At 53.2% G+C, this 21357-nt stretch overlaps 1 protein-coding gene across 1 annotated transcript in view; it reads right to left on the bottom strand.

Moving 5' to 3' along the window:
* Positions 1–21357, bottom strand: part of GFRA1 (GDNF family receptor alpha 1) — a 378896-nt gene that overhangs the window by 298007 nt on the left and 59532 nt on the right. The window contains exon 3 of the mRNA XM_073684629.1: positions 8752–8835. Coding sequence (XP_073540730.1) covers positions 8752–8835 — 84 coding nt within the window. The remainder of the gene's footprint in view (positions 1–8751; positions 8836–21357) is intronic.

Raw genomic sequence — 21357 nt, 5'->3', positions numbered from 1 at the left:
GGCTGTCAGCTGTTGTATCACACAGGTCATTAGATACTAATGCAGCTGATGTCAGTGGGATCTTCAGCATAACATAGCTGAGCTGTGCTGCACCCCGGCTGTCAGCTGTTGTATCACACAGGTCATTAGATACTAATGCAGCTGATGTCAGTGGGATCTTCAGCATAACATAGCTGAGCTGTGCTACACCCCAGCTGTCAGATGTTGTATCACACAGGTCATTAGATACTAATGCAGCTGCTGTCAGTGGGATCTTCAGCAATACATAGCTGAGCTGTGCTACACCCCAGCTGTCAGATGTTGTATCACACAGGTCATTAGATACTAATGCAGCTGATGTCAGTGGGATCTTCAGCATAACATAGCTGAGCTGTGCTACACCCCGGCTGTCAGCTGTTGTATCACACAGGTCATTAGATACTAATGCAGCTGATGTCAGTGGGATCTTCAGCATAACATAGCTGAGCTGTGCTACACCCCGGCTGTCAGATGTTGGATCACACAAGTCATTAGATACTAATGCAGCTGATGTCAGTGGGATCTTCAGCATAACATAGCTGAGCTGTGCTACACCCCGGCTGTCAGCTGTTGTATCACACAGGTCATTAGATACTAATGCAGCTGATGTCAGTGGGATCTTCAGCATAACATAGCTGAGCTGTGCTACACCCCGGCTGTCAGATGTTGTATCACACAGGTCATTAGATACTAATGCAGCTGCTGTCAGTGGGATCTTCAGCATAACATAGCTGAGCTGAGCTACACGTTTTGGAATTCCTAGCCAATGTTTATAAGAAAGTGGTATAATGGCAGACCTTCATGTATCATTACAGCAGGCGGTAACAGAAAAATTGGCAATTTATTTCAAGCTTTATTATTTTCCTCCTGACACATTTACTGGGGCCCAGTAGCCGCTCCTCCAGCAGTCACATGATCACAGAGCCCTGCCCCCGCAGAGCCGCACGCTGTGCGCACACCGCCTTGCTGTGGATTTGCTGTTATCCTCGCTTATGCTGAGTGCAGCATGCGGTGTCTCCTCCGCAGGTGGAGGTGAATCTTCAGGATCTGACGTTTGCCGAGGTGCCGCACACGCTGCTCGGAAACGTTTAGTACAACACAGCAGGAAATGTTCTGACTCGTTACATTGTATCGGTCGCACCTCCGGTATAAAAGCTTCTTTTATCTGCGTGTAACGATCTCCGATAAAACCTAATTATACGGTTATAAAGACAACGCCTGGATCTGTGGCAAGTAAAACCCCTGACACGCTCTGGAAGAATATGAAAGGCGCCCTTCCAGCAGCCTGGCAGTGCCCGCACCTCACCGGCTTTCAAGCTGGTGCCAAATCCACCGGTTGACAGTTGTAGTGCAGACTATGAATTTATTACTGTCACCCAAAGAATACTTTCCTTGGCTTTGAGCCCCGTAGATCTGCGCCAAGACCAATCCCAGCGCTCAGCAACAATGAAGCAACTTCTGGGAACATGAAGGCGATTAGATCATTATACTGCAGTGGTAGAAGAAAGGCCCCCTCCCCCCATCCACGGCTGGGACCCCTCAATCACCTCTGTGATGTCACAACACCTCAATTCAGAAAAAGAAGGAAACTATCAGGAGCACCAGGACCTCAGAGCAGAACTCTACCGCAGCCCGTACTCACAGCCACATAAACAATCAGCATCTGAAAAACATCTGAAAGTGTCGGCGGCTTTTTACAGGGTGTCAGATTAAAGGAAGTTTACGGTTCCCACACTGACAGCCGCTCCCTCCCTGTGATCCATTTTTAATGCTCGTCTGTCTTCATTCATACACAGAACGAAGAAGAAATATGACATAATTAATACAGAAGGGAAGTTTATCCCCCGCACCGCAGCTCCCCTGATATTCCCCGAGACCCTCCACTGTGTATGCCACGAAGTCCTACTGGAGCCACGTCTGCTGGCCACGGAGCAGCGCACACACTGCCTGCCGGCCACGGAGCAGCGCACACACCGCCTGCGGACTACACCGCCACGCAGGAGCGCTACTGCTACTATGCAGACGAATGCTAGCTATTACTGCCTGGTATCAGCCATTACTGGGGGACAGGAGACCACAATCTGTTACTCCCTGTTATCAGCCATTACTGTAGGACAGGAGACTACAATCTATTACTCCCTGGTATCAGCCATTACTGGGGGACAGGAGACCACAATCTTCTGGCCTCTGGAGAGGAGTGGACGGTACTTTGCAGCACTATTTGCAGCTTTGTGCGGTATTTCCTTGATGTGATGGGTAATTCTGGATTATAGCGGGCGCCTGGTGTCGCTGCTTTATCGGCCTTGTATCCAGCGTGTTCCTTGTCTCTGATGCAGATACATTGTATCCATCTTGCAGTTCCATTTTTTTCTCTAGGTTCCAGTAAAGGGTTAAGTAGCGCTGCTGGGATACAATGTATCTGCGGCTGGTGCTCAGATATACGGCTGTGTATATGGGAGATTTTAATAATGCACAAGTGTCATAAAATCTACAAGGAGCAACAAAATATTGTTTTACTGATCCTTCTGAAGCAAATCTGCCGTTCAAGCCGCAAAGTGAAATGTGATTAGAGCGTTGGCGGCTCCTGTCCCGGGATGTGATTTTATTATTTTTAGCAATGTATCTTTCATATTTTTATATTAAGTCATCAGCTCCATACAAATCCCATTACAAGACGCTGACATCGGCGGAGGCTGAGAGGGGCCGGGACGCGTTGCCATACGGGCGGCCGGGCGGCATTTCCATATCGTCGTCTTTCTCTCGCAGGTGTCTGCACATTACTCGCTTTTCTATGCATTTGCACTTCTGGTGCAGACAGCTCTGCGCTCGATGCGGAGCGGACTAATGGCGGACACGGTGACACTCATGGGAAATGACACGTCATACCGGGCACAAGACAGGGCGGCCATTGCTGACAATGTGTCCTAGCTGACGCTACACCGTCACTGCTGCCTTTATCTTACTTCATTTTTGCATTGCACATGTGGGGGGCGCTGGCTGCTACCATCTTGGGTTTGCTACGCCCCCCGTTTCTACCCAAGGCAGTTTTTAATTAGACTAGAACATATCTGGACCCTCCCTGACGCCCCGGAGACTTGATGCAGTGTGGGGTCCCGTCCGTGTGAGGTCGCCTTGTCATGGCAGATGGGGTCACACCATGTACAACCATCCACACTCACCATGGCCCTGATTCAGTAAGGCCATCGTTGTGGACAGCAGTATTAACAGGGGGGAGCAGCAATAAGGTGCACTCAATTTACTCATCTGAAATGTGACCTCAAATTTAAAAATAAAGTTATAAGTTGTTACATATTTTTTTAATGTAACTATTATTTTGTTTACAGTAGGTCGATCTCTAAACCCAATCTTAAACGTAGACTCAACCAAAAGCCTAGCTCTGACCCCATTCCTAACCATAGTCCTGAACCTCATAGGGCCTTAACACTAGTCCTATACCTTGACCTACCCATATCCCCAACCCTAAGCCTAAACACTAGTCCTATACCTCGACCTACCCATATCCCCAACCCTAAGCCTAAACACTAGTCCTATACCTCGACCTTCCCATATCCCCAACCCTAAGCCTAAACACTAGTCCTATACCTCGACCTTCCCATATCCCCAACCCTAAGCCTAAACACTAGTCCTATACCTCGACCTTCCCATATCCCCAACCCTAAGCCTAAACACTAGTCCTATACCTCGACCTACCCATATCCCCAACCCTAAGCCTAAACACTAGTCCTATACCTCGACCTACCCATATCCCCAACCCTAAGCCTAAACACTAGTCCTATACCTCGACCTACCCATATCCCCAACCCTAAGCCTAAACACAAGTCCTTGCCCTCTCCCTGCCTTATGCCTAACCCCATTGTCCTAACCTAACCGTACGGTCTTCATTAGCTGCTTGGCTTGTCATCTTGACTGCCGCGCTCTGCACTGGCTGCACCTAACAGGCACTCAATGCGCCACTCCAGTGTCTGCTGGCAGCACTCCTTTTGCAGTGTTTTTGGAAGGGGGTTAATTTATACACCTGTGCAGACTGTGGCACTGAGGCAGTCACCCACGTTTTTCCCCACACTACACCACGGTCAGTTGCCGCTTCACCGTTTGGTTGTCTTTGCACTGCAGTCACAGCAGAGGCTGCTGCACAGTTACTTTCTTTAGAGCTGCTGCTTTGTTTTTTGCATGCTACTTTAAAGCCTTACAAGTGGTACAGTAATGGGGGTCACAACAAGGCCTTGAATCCTAAGAAGGAACTCACACAACTGCATGGAAGCCCCTCTTACTACAGATGGCGCCTTATAAGTGGGCGTAACACGGTATGTAACATTCCTTGTAATGTCCCACAACACGTAGAGGACATGAAGCGCACAACGAAATTCTAGTGTTGGACTACAAGCATTTGTGAGCGCTATTTTTCCAAGTGCAGCGTTTTTTTGCCGTTCTTTAACCACGATGGGTGAGATCACAGGTGTGAAGGGCACATGCTTTCCCCGAATGGCAGTAAGGACCGGTACATCAGGGCCATTATAGGTAACTACTGATTATCGAGGTGCCAGTTACTCAGTCTCAGGCAGTAATCACATTTATGCCTGCGAAATATTTTTTGGCAGAATTTTCCACTCGCAGGGATCATTCCGGCCCTCTAGGAATAACCACAGCCGCCATTTATATTGGAGAATCACAATATTTCGGGATATTTTCACTATTACGCTGCTTTGGGCTCACACGGAGGACGCGTGAGCGCAGTTGTCCTTTCCAGCAATATTCACATGATTGTATGAGACGGGGTGAGCTCATATCCTGTACTTTGTGTGGCCTGGTGCATTGTATTGCGGGCGTCCTTCCTCTCGTTATGCAGATGAGATTAGTAAGCGCGTGTCGTTTGTGGCGAGGTATAAATAACGGATGATTAGTTTATTATCTGATGACAGGTAAAGCTGATTTACTCCACGCTCTGGACCATTCATCACCGCGACGGCTCTGATTTTGCTCGGCGCTCTGTATTAGCATCTACCAAACAATGCCGACCACACTGAGCTTTTCATCAAGGCGACCGACATCCCATTTACATGGAAACGCATTACTTTTAATTTAATTGGTTTTCATGGAGCCGGCTGTGTGGTGGGATCCCTGAGGATAGCGGAGAGACGAACCGCAGCGTGCACCAAGTTCAAAGATTTCTCTTCAGCCTCCCAATGCGAGAAGAAATGGATTGTGCGGAGACAACCGGCCGCTCGCTCCTCACCACAGAGTCTGCACCCGGGAGACAGCAAGAGCGGGCCCTAACAAGAGGGGCCGAGGACGCACCGTCCGGGGTCGGCCAAAGTGCGCTCAGCAACAAAGGGGAATAGGTCAGAAGACCAAGGCAGCGCCACCTACAGGCCAGCCAGTATACAGTGTAGTCTCGTCTACCATACACCTGTCTCCTCATTAGGGGTGGAGGTCAGGCTGGTTCCCAGCCCTACAGGGGGCAGAATTACCCCACACTGTCATAGTGGAGCCTGCCATACTGGAGACCGCCATACTGGGGGCCGTCATACTGGGGGCTGCCATACTGGAGACCGCCATACTGGGGGCCGCCATAGTGGGGACCAAAATACTGGAGGTCAAAATACTGGAGTCCGCCATACTGGAGGCCGCCATACTGGGGGCCGCCATACTGGAGGCTGCCATACTGGAGGCCGCCGTACTGGGGGCCGCCACACTGGGGGCCGTCGTACTGGGGGCCGTCGTACTGGGGGCCGTCGTACTGGGGGCTGCCACACTGGGGGCCGCCACACTGGGGGCCGCCACACTAGGGGCCGTCATACTGGGGGCCGTCGTACTGGGGGCCATCATACTGGGGGCCGTCGTACTGGGGGCCGCCATACTGGAGGCCATCATACTGGGGGTCGCCACACTGGAGCTGTATCTGAGGTCTCTAGTAGGGAGACATCTCTCTATAGACTGAAGTTGATTTAATTCTTATCTATTTTTAATGCTGAAGTAAAATCTGCAGCCAGATATATAGATGAGATGACGAGCAGCGACCACCAGGAGGCCGTATGGGTCTCCCCCGCTAACACTGTCTGAACAGACGCATAACTTTGCCTTACTTGGTTTCATTGTTAATTGCTTGTATAGCAACTTCTTAAAGGGTTAAAGTTTGTGTGCCAGAGGAGGAAGCGAATGATGACTGCAGCGTCTGAGCCTACACGGCCAGGAGAGGCAGCGCCGAGCTGCATGGTGCCAGGATAAAGCCTTGACCGAGCGGGACAGAGGGACATCCCCCCAAATCGGAACTGTCCCGCTGGATGCTGCAGTGTGTGTCCTTTCTGCCCCCTTTTATACAGCCTATCTTACATTATATCCCCATATGTATACAGCTCATCCTGCAGTGTATCTCTTCTTTCTGTACCCTATATACAGCCCATACTGCAGATTAACTATCCTTTCTGGCCCCTTATATACAGCACATCCAGCACTATATATTTTCTTTTTTCTCCTTCCATATATAGCTCACCCTGCAATATATCTTTACTCTCAGCCCCCAGTATACAGCCCATACTGCAATATAGCTCTCCTTTCTGTCCCCTGTATACAGCCAATACTGCAGTATATCTCTCCTTTCTGTCCCCTGTATACAGCCAATACTGCAGTATATCTCTCCTTTCTGTCCCCAGTATACAGCCAATACTGCAGTATATCTCTCCTTTCTATCCCTGTATACAGCCAATACTGCAGCATATCTCTCCTTTCTATCCCTGCATATAGCCAATACTGCAGTATTTCTCTTCTTTCTATCCCTGCATATAGCCAATACTGCAGTATTTCTCTTCTTTCTGTCCCCTGTATACAGCCAATATGGCAGTATATCTCTCCTTTCTATCCCTGTATACAGCCAATACTGCAGCATATCTCTCCTTTCTATCCCTGCATATAGCCAATACTGCAGTATTTCTCTTCTTTCTATCCATGCATATAGCCAATACTGCAGTATTTCTCTTCTTTCTGTCCCCTGTATACAGCCAATATGGCAGTATATCTCTCCTTTCTGTCCCCTGTATACAGCCAATACTGCAGTATTTTTCTTCCTTTCTGTCCCCTGTATGCAGCCCATCCTGCGTTACATTGCTCTTCTTAGTTATCAGCACACCCGCTGCCTCCATTCTGCACACAGCACAGCTATGCCAGATGAGAGACTGTACTGCGCAGGATCCACCAGGACTCCTTGAACTACAGGATGGTACCAACGGCGACTGATGTCTAAATAGAGCCAGGAAGGGCATCCTTAGGGGGCAATGTGCAACATGTGTCAGCGAGGGAGGACGATTCCCGACTGATGCAGTGAGGGAGGACGACTCCCGACTGGTGCAGCGAGGGAGGACGACTACCGACTGGTGCAGCGAGGGAGGACGATTCCCGACTGGTGCAGCGAGGGAGGACGATTCCCGACTGGTGCAGCGAGGGAGGACGATTTCCGACTGGCGTATTGAGAGAGGACGATTCCCGACTGGTGCAGCGAGGGAGGACGATTCCCGACTGATGCAGTGAGGGAGGACGACTCCCGACTGGTGCAGCGAGGGAGGACGATTCCCGACTGGTGCAGCGAGGGAGGACGATTCCCGACTGGCGCAGCGAGGGAGGACGATTCCCGACTGGTGCAGCGAGGGAGGACGATTCCCGACTGGAGCAGCGAGGGAGGACGATTCCCGACTGGAGCAGCGAGGGAGGACGATTCCCGACTGGAGCAGCGAGGGAGGACGATTCCCGACTGGAGCAGCGAGGGAGGACGATTCCCGACTGGCGCAGCGAGGGAGGACGATTCCCGACTGGCGCAGCGAGGGAGGACGATTCCCGACTGGCGCAGCGAGGGAGGACGATTCCCGACTGGCGCAGCGAGGGATGACGATTCCCGACTGGAGCAGCGAGGGAGGACGATTCCCGACTGGAGCAGCGAGGGAGGACGATTCCCGACTGGAGCAGCGAGGGAGGACGATTCCCGACTGGAGCAGCGAGGGAGGACGATTCCCGACTGGCGCAGCGAGGGAGGACGATTCCCGACTGGCGCAGCGAGGGAGGACGATTCCCGACTGGCGCAGCGAGGGAGGACGATTCCCGACTGGCGCAGCGAGGGATGACGATTCCCGACTGGTGCAGCGAGGGAGGACGATTCCCGACTGGTGCAGCGAGGGAGGACGATTCCCGACTGGTGCATCGAGGGAGGACGATTCCCGACTGGTGCAGCGAGGGAGGACGATTCCCGACTGGCGCAACGAGGGAGGACGATTCCCAACTGGAGCAGCGAGGGACGACGATTCCCGACTGGTGCAGCGAGGGAGGACGATTCCCGACTGGTGCAGCGAGGGAGGACGATTCCTGACTGGCGCAGCGAGGGAGGACGATTCCCGACTGGTGCAGCGAGGGACGACGATTCCCGACTGGTGCAGCGAGGGAGGACGATTCCCGACTGGTGCAGCGAGGGAGGACGATTCCCGACTGGTGCAGCGAGAGAGGACGATTCCCGACTGGTGCAGCGAGGTCGAGTACTACTTGCATCTCATGAGGTTTACGAATGCAGGAAAATGACGTGGACGCAGATGGTCAGCCTGAATGTACTATAAAATGATTGTAACTTAGCTCCACAGATGAGACCAGATGAAATATAACAGCGTTACTGGAGCATCTGAGAGTCTCTCCATTACACGGATCTGCCACACATTACTCAGCTCCGCCGCTTCTTACCTGATAAACTGGAATCCATCTTAAAGATGTCGGAAAGTCGGTTATTAACGGGCTCATAGGGTGAATCCTCCAGAAGCTCATTTCCTGCAGGAGACAGAGGAGAAATGAGCATTATGTGGCTATCAGTAATATAGTATATCTGTGGCTATCAGTTATACACTGACAATGTATCACAGGGCTAGCAGTAATATAGTATATATCTACAGGTGAAACCAGCAGTTTTCATCCACTATATATAAAGACACATCTCCATGTTTTTCTCAATATCTGACATGAGATCAGAATAAACCTTTCCCGTTTTAGGACAATTAGGATTTTACCATAATGTTTAATATTTGCCAAATGCCGGAATAATGAGAGAGAGAAGGTTTAAGGGATTTTTATTACTTACTGCAAAGTCAGAAGTTTCCATCCATCTCATTAGTATTTGGTCCCATTGCCCTTACACTGAATGACTTGGGTCAGACGTTTGGGATCTCCTTCCACAGCTTCTCACAATAGTTGGTGGAATTTGGGCCGATTCCTCCTGACAGATCTGGTGTAACTGATCCAGGTTTGTAGGTCGTCTTGCTCGGAGCTCGCAGCCTTTTCAGCTTTGCCCATAAATTTTCTATAGGATTGAGATCAGGGCTTGTGATGGCCGCTCCAAAACATGGACTTGGTTATCCTTAAGCCACTTTGTTACCATTTAGGCAGTATGCTTCGGGTCATTGTCCATTAGGAAGACCCATTTCCACCCAAACTTTACCTTCTTGGCTGATGTCTTGAGATGTTGCTTCAGTATTGCCACATAATCTTCTTTTCTCATGATACCGTCTATTTTGTGAAGTGCACCAGTCCCTCCTGCAGCAAAACAACCCCACAACATGATGCTGCCACCCCCATGTTTCACAGTTGGGATGGTGTTCTTAGGCTTCCAAGCTTCTCCCTTTTTCCTCCAAACGTAACGATGGTCATTATGCTCAAAAAGTTCAATTTTAGTTTCATCAGACCACAGGACATTAAGGTCTTTGTTCCTGTGTGCATTTGCAAACATTAATCTGGCTTTTTATGTTTCTTTTGGAGTAATGGCTTCTTCCTGGCAGAGTGGCCTTTCAGCCCATGTTGATACAGTACTCGTTTCACTGTGGATATTGACACAATCTTACCAGCTTCCGCCATCATCTTCACAAGATCTTTTGCTTGTGTCCTTGGGTTGATATGCACATGTCGGACCAAAGCACGTTCACCTCTGGGACACAGAACCCGTCTCCTTCCTGAGCGGTATGATGGCTGGACATTCCCATCTTGTCTGTACTTGTGTATAATTGTTTCTACAGATGAACGAGGCACCTTCAGGTAAATTGTACCCAAGGATGAGCCAGACTTGTGCAAGTCCACAATTCTCTTCCTGATATCTAGGCTGATTTCTTTAGACTTTCCCATGATGGTACACAAACAAGCAGTGTTTTTCCGGTGTGCATTAAAATACATCCACAGGTGTGTGTCTAATTAACTCAGATGTTGCCAAAAAAAACTATCAGAAGCTTCCAAACACCTGACATCATCATATGGGCCGTCCAGAATTGTTTAAAGGCAAAGTAATCTTAGTGTATGTAGACTTGTGACTTTGCAGTAAGTAATAAAAATGCCTTAAACCTTCTCTCTCTCTCATTATTCCGGCATTTGGCAAATATTAAACATTATGGTAAAATCCTAATTGTCCTAAAACGGGAAAGGATTATTCTGATTTCATGTCAGATATTGAGGAAAACATCATATGTGTCTTTATATATAATGGATGGAAACTGCTGGTTTCAACTGTAGATATTAGTTATACACTGACAATGTATCACAGGGAGAGCAGTAATAGACGGTACACTGCTCAAAACAATAAAGGGACCCCTGAAATCCCCCCTCCTAGATCTGAATGGATGAAATCTTCTCATTGAATACTTTGTTCTGTAGAAAGCTGAATGTGCTGACAACAAAATCACACAAATCATCAATGGAAATCACATTTATTAACCAATGGAGGCCTGGATTTGGAGTCACCCCCAAAATTAAAGTGGAAAAACACACTACAGGCCGATCCAACTGTGATGTAATGTCCTTAAAACAAGTCACAATGAGGCTGAGTATTGTGTGTGGCCTCCACGTGCCTGTATGACCTCCCTACAACGCCTGGGCATGCTCCTGATGAGGCTGAGTATTGTGTGTGGCCTCCACGTGCCTGTATGACCTCCCTACAACGCCTGGGCATGCTCCTGATGAGGCTGAGTATTGTGTGTGGCCTCCACGTGCCTGTATGACCTCCCTACAACGCCTGGGCATGCTCCTGATGAGGCTCAGTATTGTGTGTGGCCTCCACGTGCCGGTATGACCTCCCTACAACGCCTGGGCATGCTCCTGATGAGGCTGAGTATTGTGTGTGGCCTCCACGTGCCTGTATGACCTCCCTACAACGCCTGGGCATGCTCCTGATGAGGCTGAGTATTGTGTGTGGCCTCCATGTGTCTGTATGACCTCCCTACAACGCCTGAGCATGCTCCTGATGAGGCTGAGTATTGTGTGTGGCCTCCACGTGCCTGTATGACCTCCCTACAACGCCTGGGCATGCTCCTGATGAGGCTCAGTATTGTGTGTGGCCTCCACGTGCCTGTATGACCTCCCTACAACGCCTGGGCATGCTCCTGATGAGGCTGAGTATTGTGTGTGGCCTACACGTGCCTGTATGACCTCTCTACAACGCCTGGGCATGCTCCTGATGAGGCTGAGTATTGTGTGTGGCCTCCACGTGCCTGTATGACCTCCCTACAACGCCTGGGCATGCTCCTGATGAGGCTGAGTATTGTGTGTGGCTTCCACGTGCCTGTATGACCTCCCTACAACGCCTGGGCACGCTCCTGATGAGGCTGAGTATTGTGTGTGGCTTCCACGTGCCTGTATGACCTCCCTACAACGCCTGGGCACGCTCCTGATGAGGCTGAGTATTGTGTGTGACCTCCACGTGCCTGTATGACCTCCCTACAATGCCTGGGCATGCTCCTGATGAGGCTGAGTATTGTGTGTGACCTCCACGTGCCTGTATGACCTCCCTACAATGCCTGGGCATGCTCCTGATGAGGCTGAGTATTGTGTGTGGCCTCCACGTGCCTGTATGGCCTCCCTACAACGCCTGGGCATGCTCCTGATGAGGCTGAGTATTGTGTGTGGCCTCCACGTGCCTGTATGACCTCCCTACAACGCCTGGGCATGCTCCTGATGAGGCTGAGTATTGTGTGTGGCCTCCACGTGCCTGTATGACCTCCCTACAACGCCTGGGCATGCTCCTGATGAGGCTGAATATTGTGTGTGGCCTCCACGTGCCTGTATGACCTCCCTACAACGCCTGGGCATGCTCCTGATGAGGCTGAGTATTGTGTGTGGCCTCCACGTGCCTGTATGACCTCCCTACAACGTCTGGGCATGCTCCTGATGAGGCTGAGTATTGTGTGTGGCCTCCACGTGCCTGTATGACCTCTCTACAACGCCTGGGCATGCTCCTGATGAGGCTGAGTATTGTGTGTGGCCTCCACATACCTGTATGACCTCCCTACAACGCCTGGGCATGCTCCTGATGAGGCTGAGTATTGTGTGTGGCCTCCACATACCTGTATGACCTCTCTACAACGCCTGGGCATGCTCCTGATGAGGCTGAGTATTGTGTGTGGCCTCCACGTGCCTGTATGACCTCCCTACAACGCCTGGGCATGCTCCTGATGAGGCTGAGTATTGTGTGTGGCCTCCACATACCTGTATGACCTCTCTACAACGCCTGGGCATGCTCCTGATGAGGCTGAGTATTGTGTGTGGCCTCCACGTGCCTGTATGACCTCCCTACAACGCCTGGGCATGCTTCTGATGAGGCTGAGTATTGTGTGTGGCCTCCACGTGCCTGTATGACCTCCCTACAACGCCTGGGCATGCTACTGATGAGGCTGAGTATTGTGTGTGGCCTCCACGTGCCTGTATGACCTCCCTACAACGCCTGGGCATGCTCCTGATGAGGCTGAGTATTGTGTGTGGCCTCCACGTGCCTGTATGGCCTCCCTACAACGCCTGGGCATGCTGCTGATGAGGCTGAGTATTGTGTGTGGCCTCCACGTGCCTGTATGACCTCCCTACAACGCCTGGGCATGCTGCTGATGAGGCTCAGTATTGTGTGTGGCCTCCATGTGCCTGTATGACCTCCCTACAACGCCTGGGCATGCTCCTGATGAGGCTGAGTATTGTGTGTGGCCTCCACGTGCCTGTATGACCTCTATACAACGCCTGGGCATGCTCCTGATGAGGCTGAGTATTGTGTGTGGCCTCCACGTGCCTGTATGACCTCCCTAGAACGCCTGGGCATGCTCCTGATGAGGCTGAGTATTGTGTGTGGCCTCCACGTGCCTGTATGACCTCCATACAACGCCTGGGCATGCTCCTGATGAGGCTGAGTATTGTGTGTGGCCTCCACGTGCCTGTATGACCTCCCTACAACGCCTGGGCATGCTCCTGATGAGGCTGAGTATTGTGTGTGGCCTCCACGTGCCTGTATGACCTCCCTACAACGCCTGAGCATGCTCCTGATGAGGCTGAGTATTGTGTGTGGCCTCCACGTGCCTGTATGACCTCCCTACAATGCCTGGGCATGCTCCTGATGAGGCTCAGTATTGTGTGTGGCCTCCACGAGACTGTATGACCTCCCTAAAACGCCTGGGCATGCTCCTGATGAGGCTGAGTATTGTGTGTGGCCTCCACGTGCCTGTATGACCTCCCTACAACGCCTGGGCATGCTCCTGATGAGGCTGAGAATTGTGTGTGGCCTCCACGTGCCTGTATGACCTCCATAAAACGTTTGGGCATGCTCCTGATGAGGCTCGGTATTGTGTGTGGCTTCCACGTGCCTGTATGATCTCCCTACAACGCCTGGGCATGCTCCTGATGAGGCTGAGTATTGTGTGTGGCCTCCACGTGCCTGTATGACCTCCCTACAATGCCTGGGCATGCTCCTGATGAGGCTGAGTATTGTGTGTGGCCTCCACGTGCCTGTATGACCTCCCTACAACGCCTGGGCATGCTCCTGATGAGGCTGAGTATTGTGTGTGGCCTCCACGTGCCTGTATGACCTCACTACAACGCCTGGGCATGCTCCTGATGAGGCTGAGTATTGTGTGTGGCCTCCACGTGCCTGTATGACCTCTCTACAACGCCTGGGCATGCTCCTGATGAGGCTGAGTATTGTGTGTGGCCTCCACGTGCCTGTATGACCTCCCTACAACGCCTGGGCATGCTCCTGATGAGGCTGAGTATTGTGTGTGGCCTCCACGTGCCTGTATGACCTCCATACAATGCCTGGGCATGCTCCTGATGAGGCTGAGTATTGTGTGTGGCCTCCACGTGCCTGTATGACCTCCCTACAACGCCTGGGCATGCTCCTGATGAGGCTGAGTATTGTGTGTGGCCTCCACGTGCCTGTATGACCTCCCTACAACGCCTGGGCATGCTCCTGATGAGGCTGAGTATTGTGTGTGGCCTCCACGTGCCTGTATGACCTCCCTACAACGCCTGGGCATGCTCCTGATGAGGCTGAGTATTGTGTGTGGCCTCCACACGCCTGTATGACCTCCATAAAACGTCTGGGCATGCTCCTGATGAGGCTGAGTATTGTGTGTGGCCTCCACGTGCCTGTATGACCTCCCTACAACGCCCGGGCATGCTCCTGATGAGGCTGAGTATTGTGTGTGGCCTCCACACGCCTGTATGACCTCCCTACAACGCCTGGGCATGCTCCTGATGAGGCTGAGTATTGTGTGTGGCCTCCACGTGCCTGTATGACCTCCCTACAACGCCTGGGCAAGCTCCTGATGAGGCTGAGTATTGTGTGTGGCCTCCACGTGCCTGTATGACCTCCCTACAACGCCTGGACATGCTCCTGATGAGGCTGAGTATTGTGTGTGGCCTCCACGTGCCTGTATGACCTCTCTACAATGCCTGGGCATGCTCCTGATGAGGCTCGGTATTGTGTGGGGCTTCCACGTGCCAGTATGACCTCCCTACAACGCCTGGGCATGCTCCTGATGAGGCTGAGTATTGTGTGTGGCCTCCACATGCCCTTATAACCTCCCTACAACGCCTGGGCATGCTTCTGATGAGGCTGAGTATTGTGTGTGGCCTCCACGTGCCTGTATGACCTCCCTACAACGCCTGGGCATGCTCCTGATGAGGCTGAGTATTGTGTGTGGCCTCCACGTGCCTGTATGGCCTCCCTACAACGCCTGGGCATGCTGCTGATGAGGCTGAGTATTGTGTGTGGCCTCCACGTGACCTGTATGACCTCCCTACAACGCCTGGGCATGCTGCTGATGAGGCTCAGTATTGTGTGTGGCCTCCATGTGCCTGTATGACCTCCCTACAACGCCTGGGCATGCTCCTGATGAGGCTGAGTATTGTGTGTGGCCTCCACGTGCCTGTATGACCTCTATACAACGCCTGGGCATGCTCCTGATGAGGCTGAGTATTGTGTGTGGCCTCCACGTGCCTGTATGACCTCCCTAGAACGCCTGGGCATGCTCCTGATGAGGCTGAGTATTGTGTGTGGCCTCCACGTGCCTGTATGACCTCCCTACAACGCCTGGGCATGCTCCTGATGAGGCTGAGTATTGTGTGTGGCCTCCACGTGCCTGTATGACCTCCCTACAACGCCTGAGCATGCTCCTGATGAGGCTGAGTATTGTGTGTGGCCTCCACGTGCCTGTATGACCTCCCTACAATGCCTGGGCATGCTCCTGATGAGGCTCAGTATTGTGTGTGGCCTCCACGAGACTGTATGACCTCCCTAAAACGCCTGGGCATGCTCCTGATGAGGCTGAGTATTGTGTGTGGCCTCCACGTGCCTGTATGACCTCCCTACAACGCCTGGGCATGCTCCTGATGAGGCTCGGTATTGTGTGTGGCTTCCACGTGCCTGTATGACCTCCCTACAATGCCTGGGCATGCTCCTGATGAGGCTGAGTATTGTGTGTGGCCTGAACGTGCCTGCATGACCTCCCTACAATGCCTGGGCATGCTCCTGATGAGGCTGAGTATTGTGTGTGGCCTCCACGTGCCTGTATGACCTCCCTACAATGCCTGGGCATGCTCCTGATGAGGCTGAGTATTGTGTGTGGCCTCCACGTGCCTGTATGACCTCCCTACAACGCCTGGGCATGCTCCTGATGAGGCTGAGTATTGTGTGTGGCCTCCACACGCCTGTATGACCTCCATAAAACGTCTGGGCATGGTCCTGATGAGGCTGAGTATTGTGTGTGGCCTCCACGTGCCTGTATGACCTCCCTACAACGCCTGGGCATGCTCCTGATGAGGCTGAGTAATGTGTGTGGCCTCCACGTGCCTGTATGACCTCCCTACAACGCCTGGGCATGCTCCTGATGAGGCTGAGTATTGTGTGTGGCCTCCACACGCCTGTATGACCTCCCTACAACGCCTGGGCATGCTCCTGATGAGGCTCGGTATTGTGTGGGGCTTCCACGTGCCAGTATGACCTCCCTACAACGCCTGGGCATGCTCCTGATGAGGCTGAGTATTGTGTGTGGCCTCCACGTGCCTGTATGACCTCTCTACAACGCCTGGGCATGCTCCTGATGAGGCTGAGTATTGTATGTGGCCTCCACGTGCCTGTATGACCTCCCTACAACGCCTGGGCATGCTCCTGATGACGCTGAGTATTGTGTGTGGCCTCCACGTGCCTGTATGACCTCCCTACAACGCCTGGGCATGCTCCTGATGAGGCTGAGTATTGTGTGTGGCCTCCATGTGCCTGTATGACCTCCCTACAACGCCTGGGCATGCTCCTGATGAGGCTGAGTATTGTGTGTGGCCTCCACGTGCCTGTATGACCTCCCTACAACGCCTGGGCATGCTCCTGATGAGGCTGAGTATTGTGTGTGGCCTCCACGTGCCTGTATGACCTCCCTACAACGCCTGGGCATGCTCCTGATGAGGCTGAGTATTGTGTGTGGCCTCCACGTGCCTGTATGACCTCCCTACAACGCCTGGGCATGCTCCTGATGAGGCTGAGTATTGTGTGTGGCCTCCACGTGCCTGTATGACCTCCCTACAACGCCTGGGCATGCTCCTGATGAGGCTCGGTATTGTGTGTGGTCTCCACGAGCCTGTATGACCTCCCTACAACGCCTGGGCATGCTCGTGATGAGGCTGAGTACTGTGTGTGGCCTCCACGTGCCTGTATGACCTCCCTACAACGCCTGGGCATGCTCCTGATGACGCTGAGTATTGTGTGTGGCCTCCACGTGCCTGTATGACCTCCCTACAACGCCTGGGCATGCTCCTGATGAGGCTGAGTATTGTGTGTGGCCTCCATGTGCCTGTATGACCTCCCTACAACGCCTGGGCATGCTCCTGATGAGGCTGAGTATTGTGTGTGGCCTCCACGTGCCTGTATGACCTCCCTACAACGCCTGGGCATGCTCCTGATGAGGCAGAGTATTGTGTGTGGCCTCCACGTGCCTGTATGACCTCCCTACAACGCCTGGGCATGCTCCTGATGAGGCTGAGTATTGTGTGTGGCCTCCACGTGCCTGTATGACCTCCCTACAACGCCTGGGCATGCTCCTGATGAGGCTGAGTATTGTGTGTGGCCTCCACGTGCCTGTATGACCTCCCTACAACGCCTGGGCATGCTCGTGATGAGGCTGAGTACTGTGTGTGGCCTCCACGTGCCTGTATGACCTCCCTACAATGCCTGGGCATGCTCCTGGTGAGGCTGAGTATTGTGGGTGGCCTCCACGTGCCTGTATGACCTCCCTACAACGCCTGGGCATACTCCTGATGAGGCTGAATATTGTGTGTGGCCTCCACGTGCCTGTATGACCTGCCTACAACGCCTGGGCATGCTCCTGATGAGGCTGAATATTGTGTGTGGCCTCCACGTGCCTGTATGACCTCCCTACAATGCCTGGGCATGCTCCTGATGAGGCTGAGTATTGTGTGTGGCCTCCACGTGCCTGTATGACCTCCCTACAATGCCTGGGCATGCTCCTGGTGAGGCTGAGTATTGTGGGTGGCCTCCACGTGCCTGTATGACCTCCCTACAACGCCTGGGCATACTCCTGATGAGGCTGAGTATTGTGTGTGGCCTCCACGTGCCTGTATGACCTCCCTACAACGCCTGGACATGCTCCTGATGAGGCTGAGTATTGTGTGTGGCCTCCACGTGCCTGTATGACCTCCCTACAACGCCTGGGCATGCTCCTGATGAGGCTGAGTATTGTGTGTGGCCTCCACGTGCCTGTATGACCTCCCTACAATGCCTGGGCATGCTCCTGATGAGGCTGAGTATTGTGTGTGGTCTCCACGAGCCTGTATGACCTCCCTACAACGCCTGGGCATGCTCGTGATGAGGCTGAGTACTGTGTGTGGCCTCCACGTGCCTGTATGACCTCCCTACAATGCCTGGGCATGCTCCTGGTGAGGCTGAGTATTGTGGGTGGCCTCCACGTGCCTGTATGACCTCCCTACAACGCCTGGGCATACTCCTGATGAGGCTGAATATTGTGTGTGGCCTCCACGTGCCTGTATGACCTGCCTACAACGCCTGGGCATGCTCCTGATGAGGCTGAATATTGTGTGTGGCCTCCACGTGCCTGTATGACCTCCCTACAATGCCTGGGCATGCTCCTGATGAGGCTGAGTATTGTGTGTGGCCTCCACGTGCCTGTATGACCTCCCTACAATGCCTGGGCATGCTCCTGGTGAGGCTGAGTATTGTGGGTGGCCTCCACATGCCTGTATGACCTCCCTACAACGCCTGGGCATACTCCTGATGAGGCTGAGTATTGTGTGTGGCCTCCACGTGCCTGTATGACCTCCCTACAACGCCTGGACATGCTCCTGATGAGGCTGAGTATTGTGTGTGGCCTCCACGTGCCTGTATGACCTCACTACAACTCCTGGGCATGCTCCTGATGAGGCTCAGTATTCTGTGTGGCCTCCACGTGCCTGTATGACCTCCCTACAACGCCTGGGCATGCTCCTGATGTGGCTGAGTATTGTGTGTGGCCTCCACGTGCCTGTATGACCTCCCTACAACGCCCGGGTATGCTCCTGATGAGGCTGAGTATTGTGTGTGGCCTCCACGTGCCTGTATGACCTCCCTACAACGCCTGGGCATGCTCCTGATGAGGCTGAGTATTGTGTGTGGCCTCCACGTGCCTGTATGACCTCCCTACAACGCCTGGGCATGCTCCTGATGAGGCTGAGTATTGTGTGTGGCCTCCACGTGCCTGTATGACCTCCCTACAACGCCTGGCCATGCTCCTGATGAGGCTGAGTATTGTGTGTGGCCTCCACGTGCCTGTATGACCTCCCTACAACGCCTGGGCACGCTCCTGATGAGGCTGAGTATTGTGTGTGGCCTCCACGTGCCCGTATGACCTCCCTACAACGCCTGGGCATGCTCCTGATAAGGCTCGGTATTGTGTGTGGCCTCCACGAGCCTGTATGACCTCCCTACAACGCCTGGGCATGCTCCTGATGAGGCTGAGTATTGTGTGTGGCCTCCACGTGCCCGTATGACCTCCCTACAACGCCTGGCCATGCTCCTGATGAGGCTCGGTATTGTGTGTGGCCTCCACGAGCCTGTATGACCATCCTACAACGCCTGGGCATGCTCCTGATGAGGCTGAGTATTGTGTGTGGCCTCCACGTGTCTGTATGACCTCCCTACAACGCCTGGACATGCTCCTGATGAGGCTCAGTATTGTGTGTGGCCTCCACGTGCCTGTATGACCCCCCCTACAACGCCTGGGCATGCTCCTGATGAGCCTCAGTATTGTGTGTGGCCTCCACGTGCCTGTATGACCTCCCTACAACGCCTGGGCATGCTCCTGATGAGGCTGAGTATTGTGTGTGGCCTCCACGTGCCTGTATGACCTCCCTACAACGCCTGGGCATGCTCCTGATGAGGCTGAGCATTGTGTGTGGCCTCCACGTGCCTGTATGACCTCCCTACAACGCCTGGGCATGCTCCTGATGAGGCTGAGTATTGTGTGTGACCTCCACGTGCCTGTATGACCTCCCTACAACGCCTGGGCATGCTCCTGATGAGGCTGAGCATTGTGTGTGGCCTCCACGTGCCTGTATGACCTCCCTACAACGCCTGGGCATGCTCCTGATGAGGCTGAGTATTGTGTGTGGCCTCCACGTGCCTGTATGACCTCCCTACAATGCCTGGGCATGCTCCTGGTGAGGCTGAGTATTGTGGGTGGCCTCCACGTGCCTGTATGACCTCCCTACAACGCCTGGGCATACTCCTGATGAGGCTGAATATTGTGTGTGGCCTCCACGTGCCTGTATGACCTGCCTACAACGCCTGGGCATGCTCCTGATGAGGCTGAATATTGTGTGTGGCCTCCACGTGCCTGTATGACCTCCCTACAATGCCTGGGCATGCTCCTGATGAGGCTGAGTATTGTGTGTGGCCTCCACGTGCCTGTATGACCTCCCTACAATGCCTGGGCATGCTCCTGGTGAGGCTGAGTATTGTGGGTGGCCTCCACATGCCTGTATGACCTCCCTACAACGCCTGGGCATACTCCTGATGAGGCTGAGTATTGTGTGTGGCCTCCACGTGCCTGTATGACCTCCCTACAACGCCTGGACATGCTCCTGATGAGGCTGAGTATTGTGTGTGGCCTCCACGTGCCTGTATGACCTCACTACAACTCCTGGGCATGCTCCTGATGAGGCTCAGTATTCTGTGTGGCCTCCACGTGCCTGTATGACCTCCCTACAACGCCTGGGCATGCTCCTGATGTGGCTGAGTATTGTGTGTGGCCTCCACGTGCCTGTATGACCTCCCTACAACGCCCGGGTATGCTCCTGATGAGGCTGAGTATTGTGTGTGGCCTCCACGTGCCTGTATGACCTCCCTACAACGCCTGGGCATGCTCCTGATGAGGCTGAGTATTGTGTGTGGCCTCCACGTGCCTGTATGACCTCCCTACAACGCCTGGGCATGCTCCTGATGAGGCTGAGTATTGTGTGTGGCCTCCACGTGCCTGTATGACCTCCCTACAACGCCTGGCCATGCTCCTGATGAGGCTGAGTATTGTGTGTGGCCTCCACGTGCCTGTATGACCTCCCTACAACGCCTGGGCACGCTCCTGATGAGGCTGAGTATTGTGTGTGGCCTCCACGTGCCCGTATGACCTCCCTACAACGCCTGGGCATGCTCCTGATAAGGCTCGGTATTGTGTGTGGCCTCCACGAGCCTGTATGACCTCCCTAAAACGCCTGGGCATGCTCCTGATGAGGCTGAGTATTGTGTGTGGCCTCCACGTGCCCGTATGACCTCCCTACAACGCCTGGCCATGCTCCTGATGAGGCTCGGTATTGTGTGTGGCCTCCACGAGCCTGTATGACCATCCTACAACGCCTGGGCATGCTCCTGATGAGGCTGAGTATTGTGTGTGGCCTCCACGTGTCTGTATGACCTCCCTACAACGCCTGGACATGCTCCTGATGAGGCTCAGTATTGTGTGTGGCCTCCACGTGCCTGTATGACCCCCCCTACAACGCCTG

The sequence above is a fragment of the Phyllobates terribilis genome, unplaced genomic scaffold (assembly GCF_046119375.1).
Source record: "Phyllobates terribilis strain yellow unplaced genomic scaffold, ASM4611937v1 Scaffold_5__5_contigs__length_657084704, whole genome shotgun sequence".
Taxonomy (NCBI): Eukaryota; Metazoa; Chordata; class Amphibia; order Anura; family Dendrobatidae; genus Phyllobates; species Phyllobates terribilis.
Note: the sequence above shows the minus strand (reverse complement) of the source record. Positions and strands in the feature narration are given on the sequence as shown.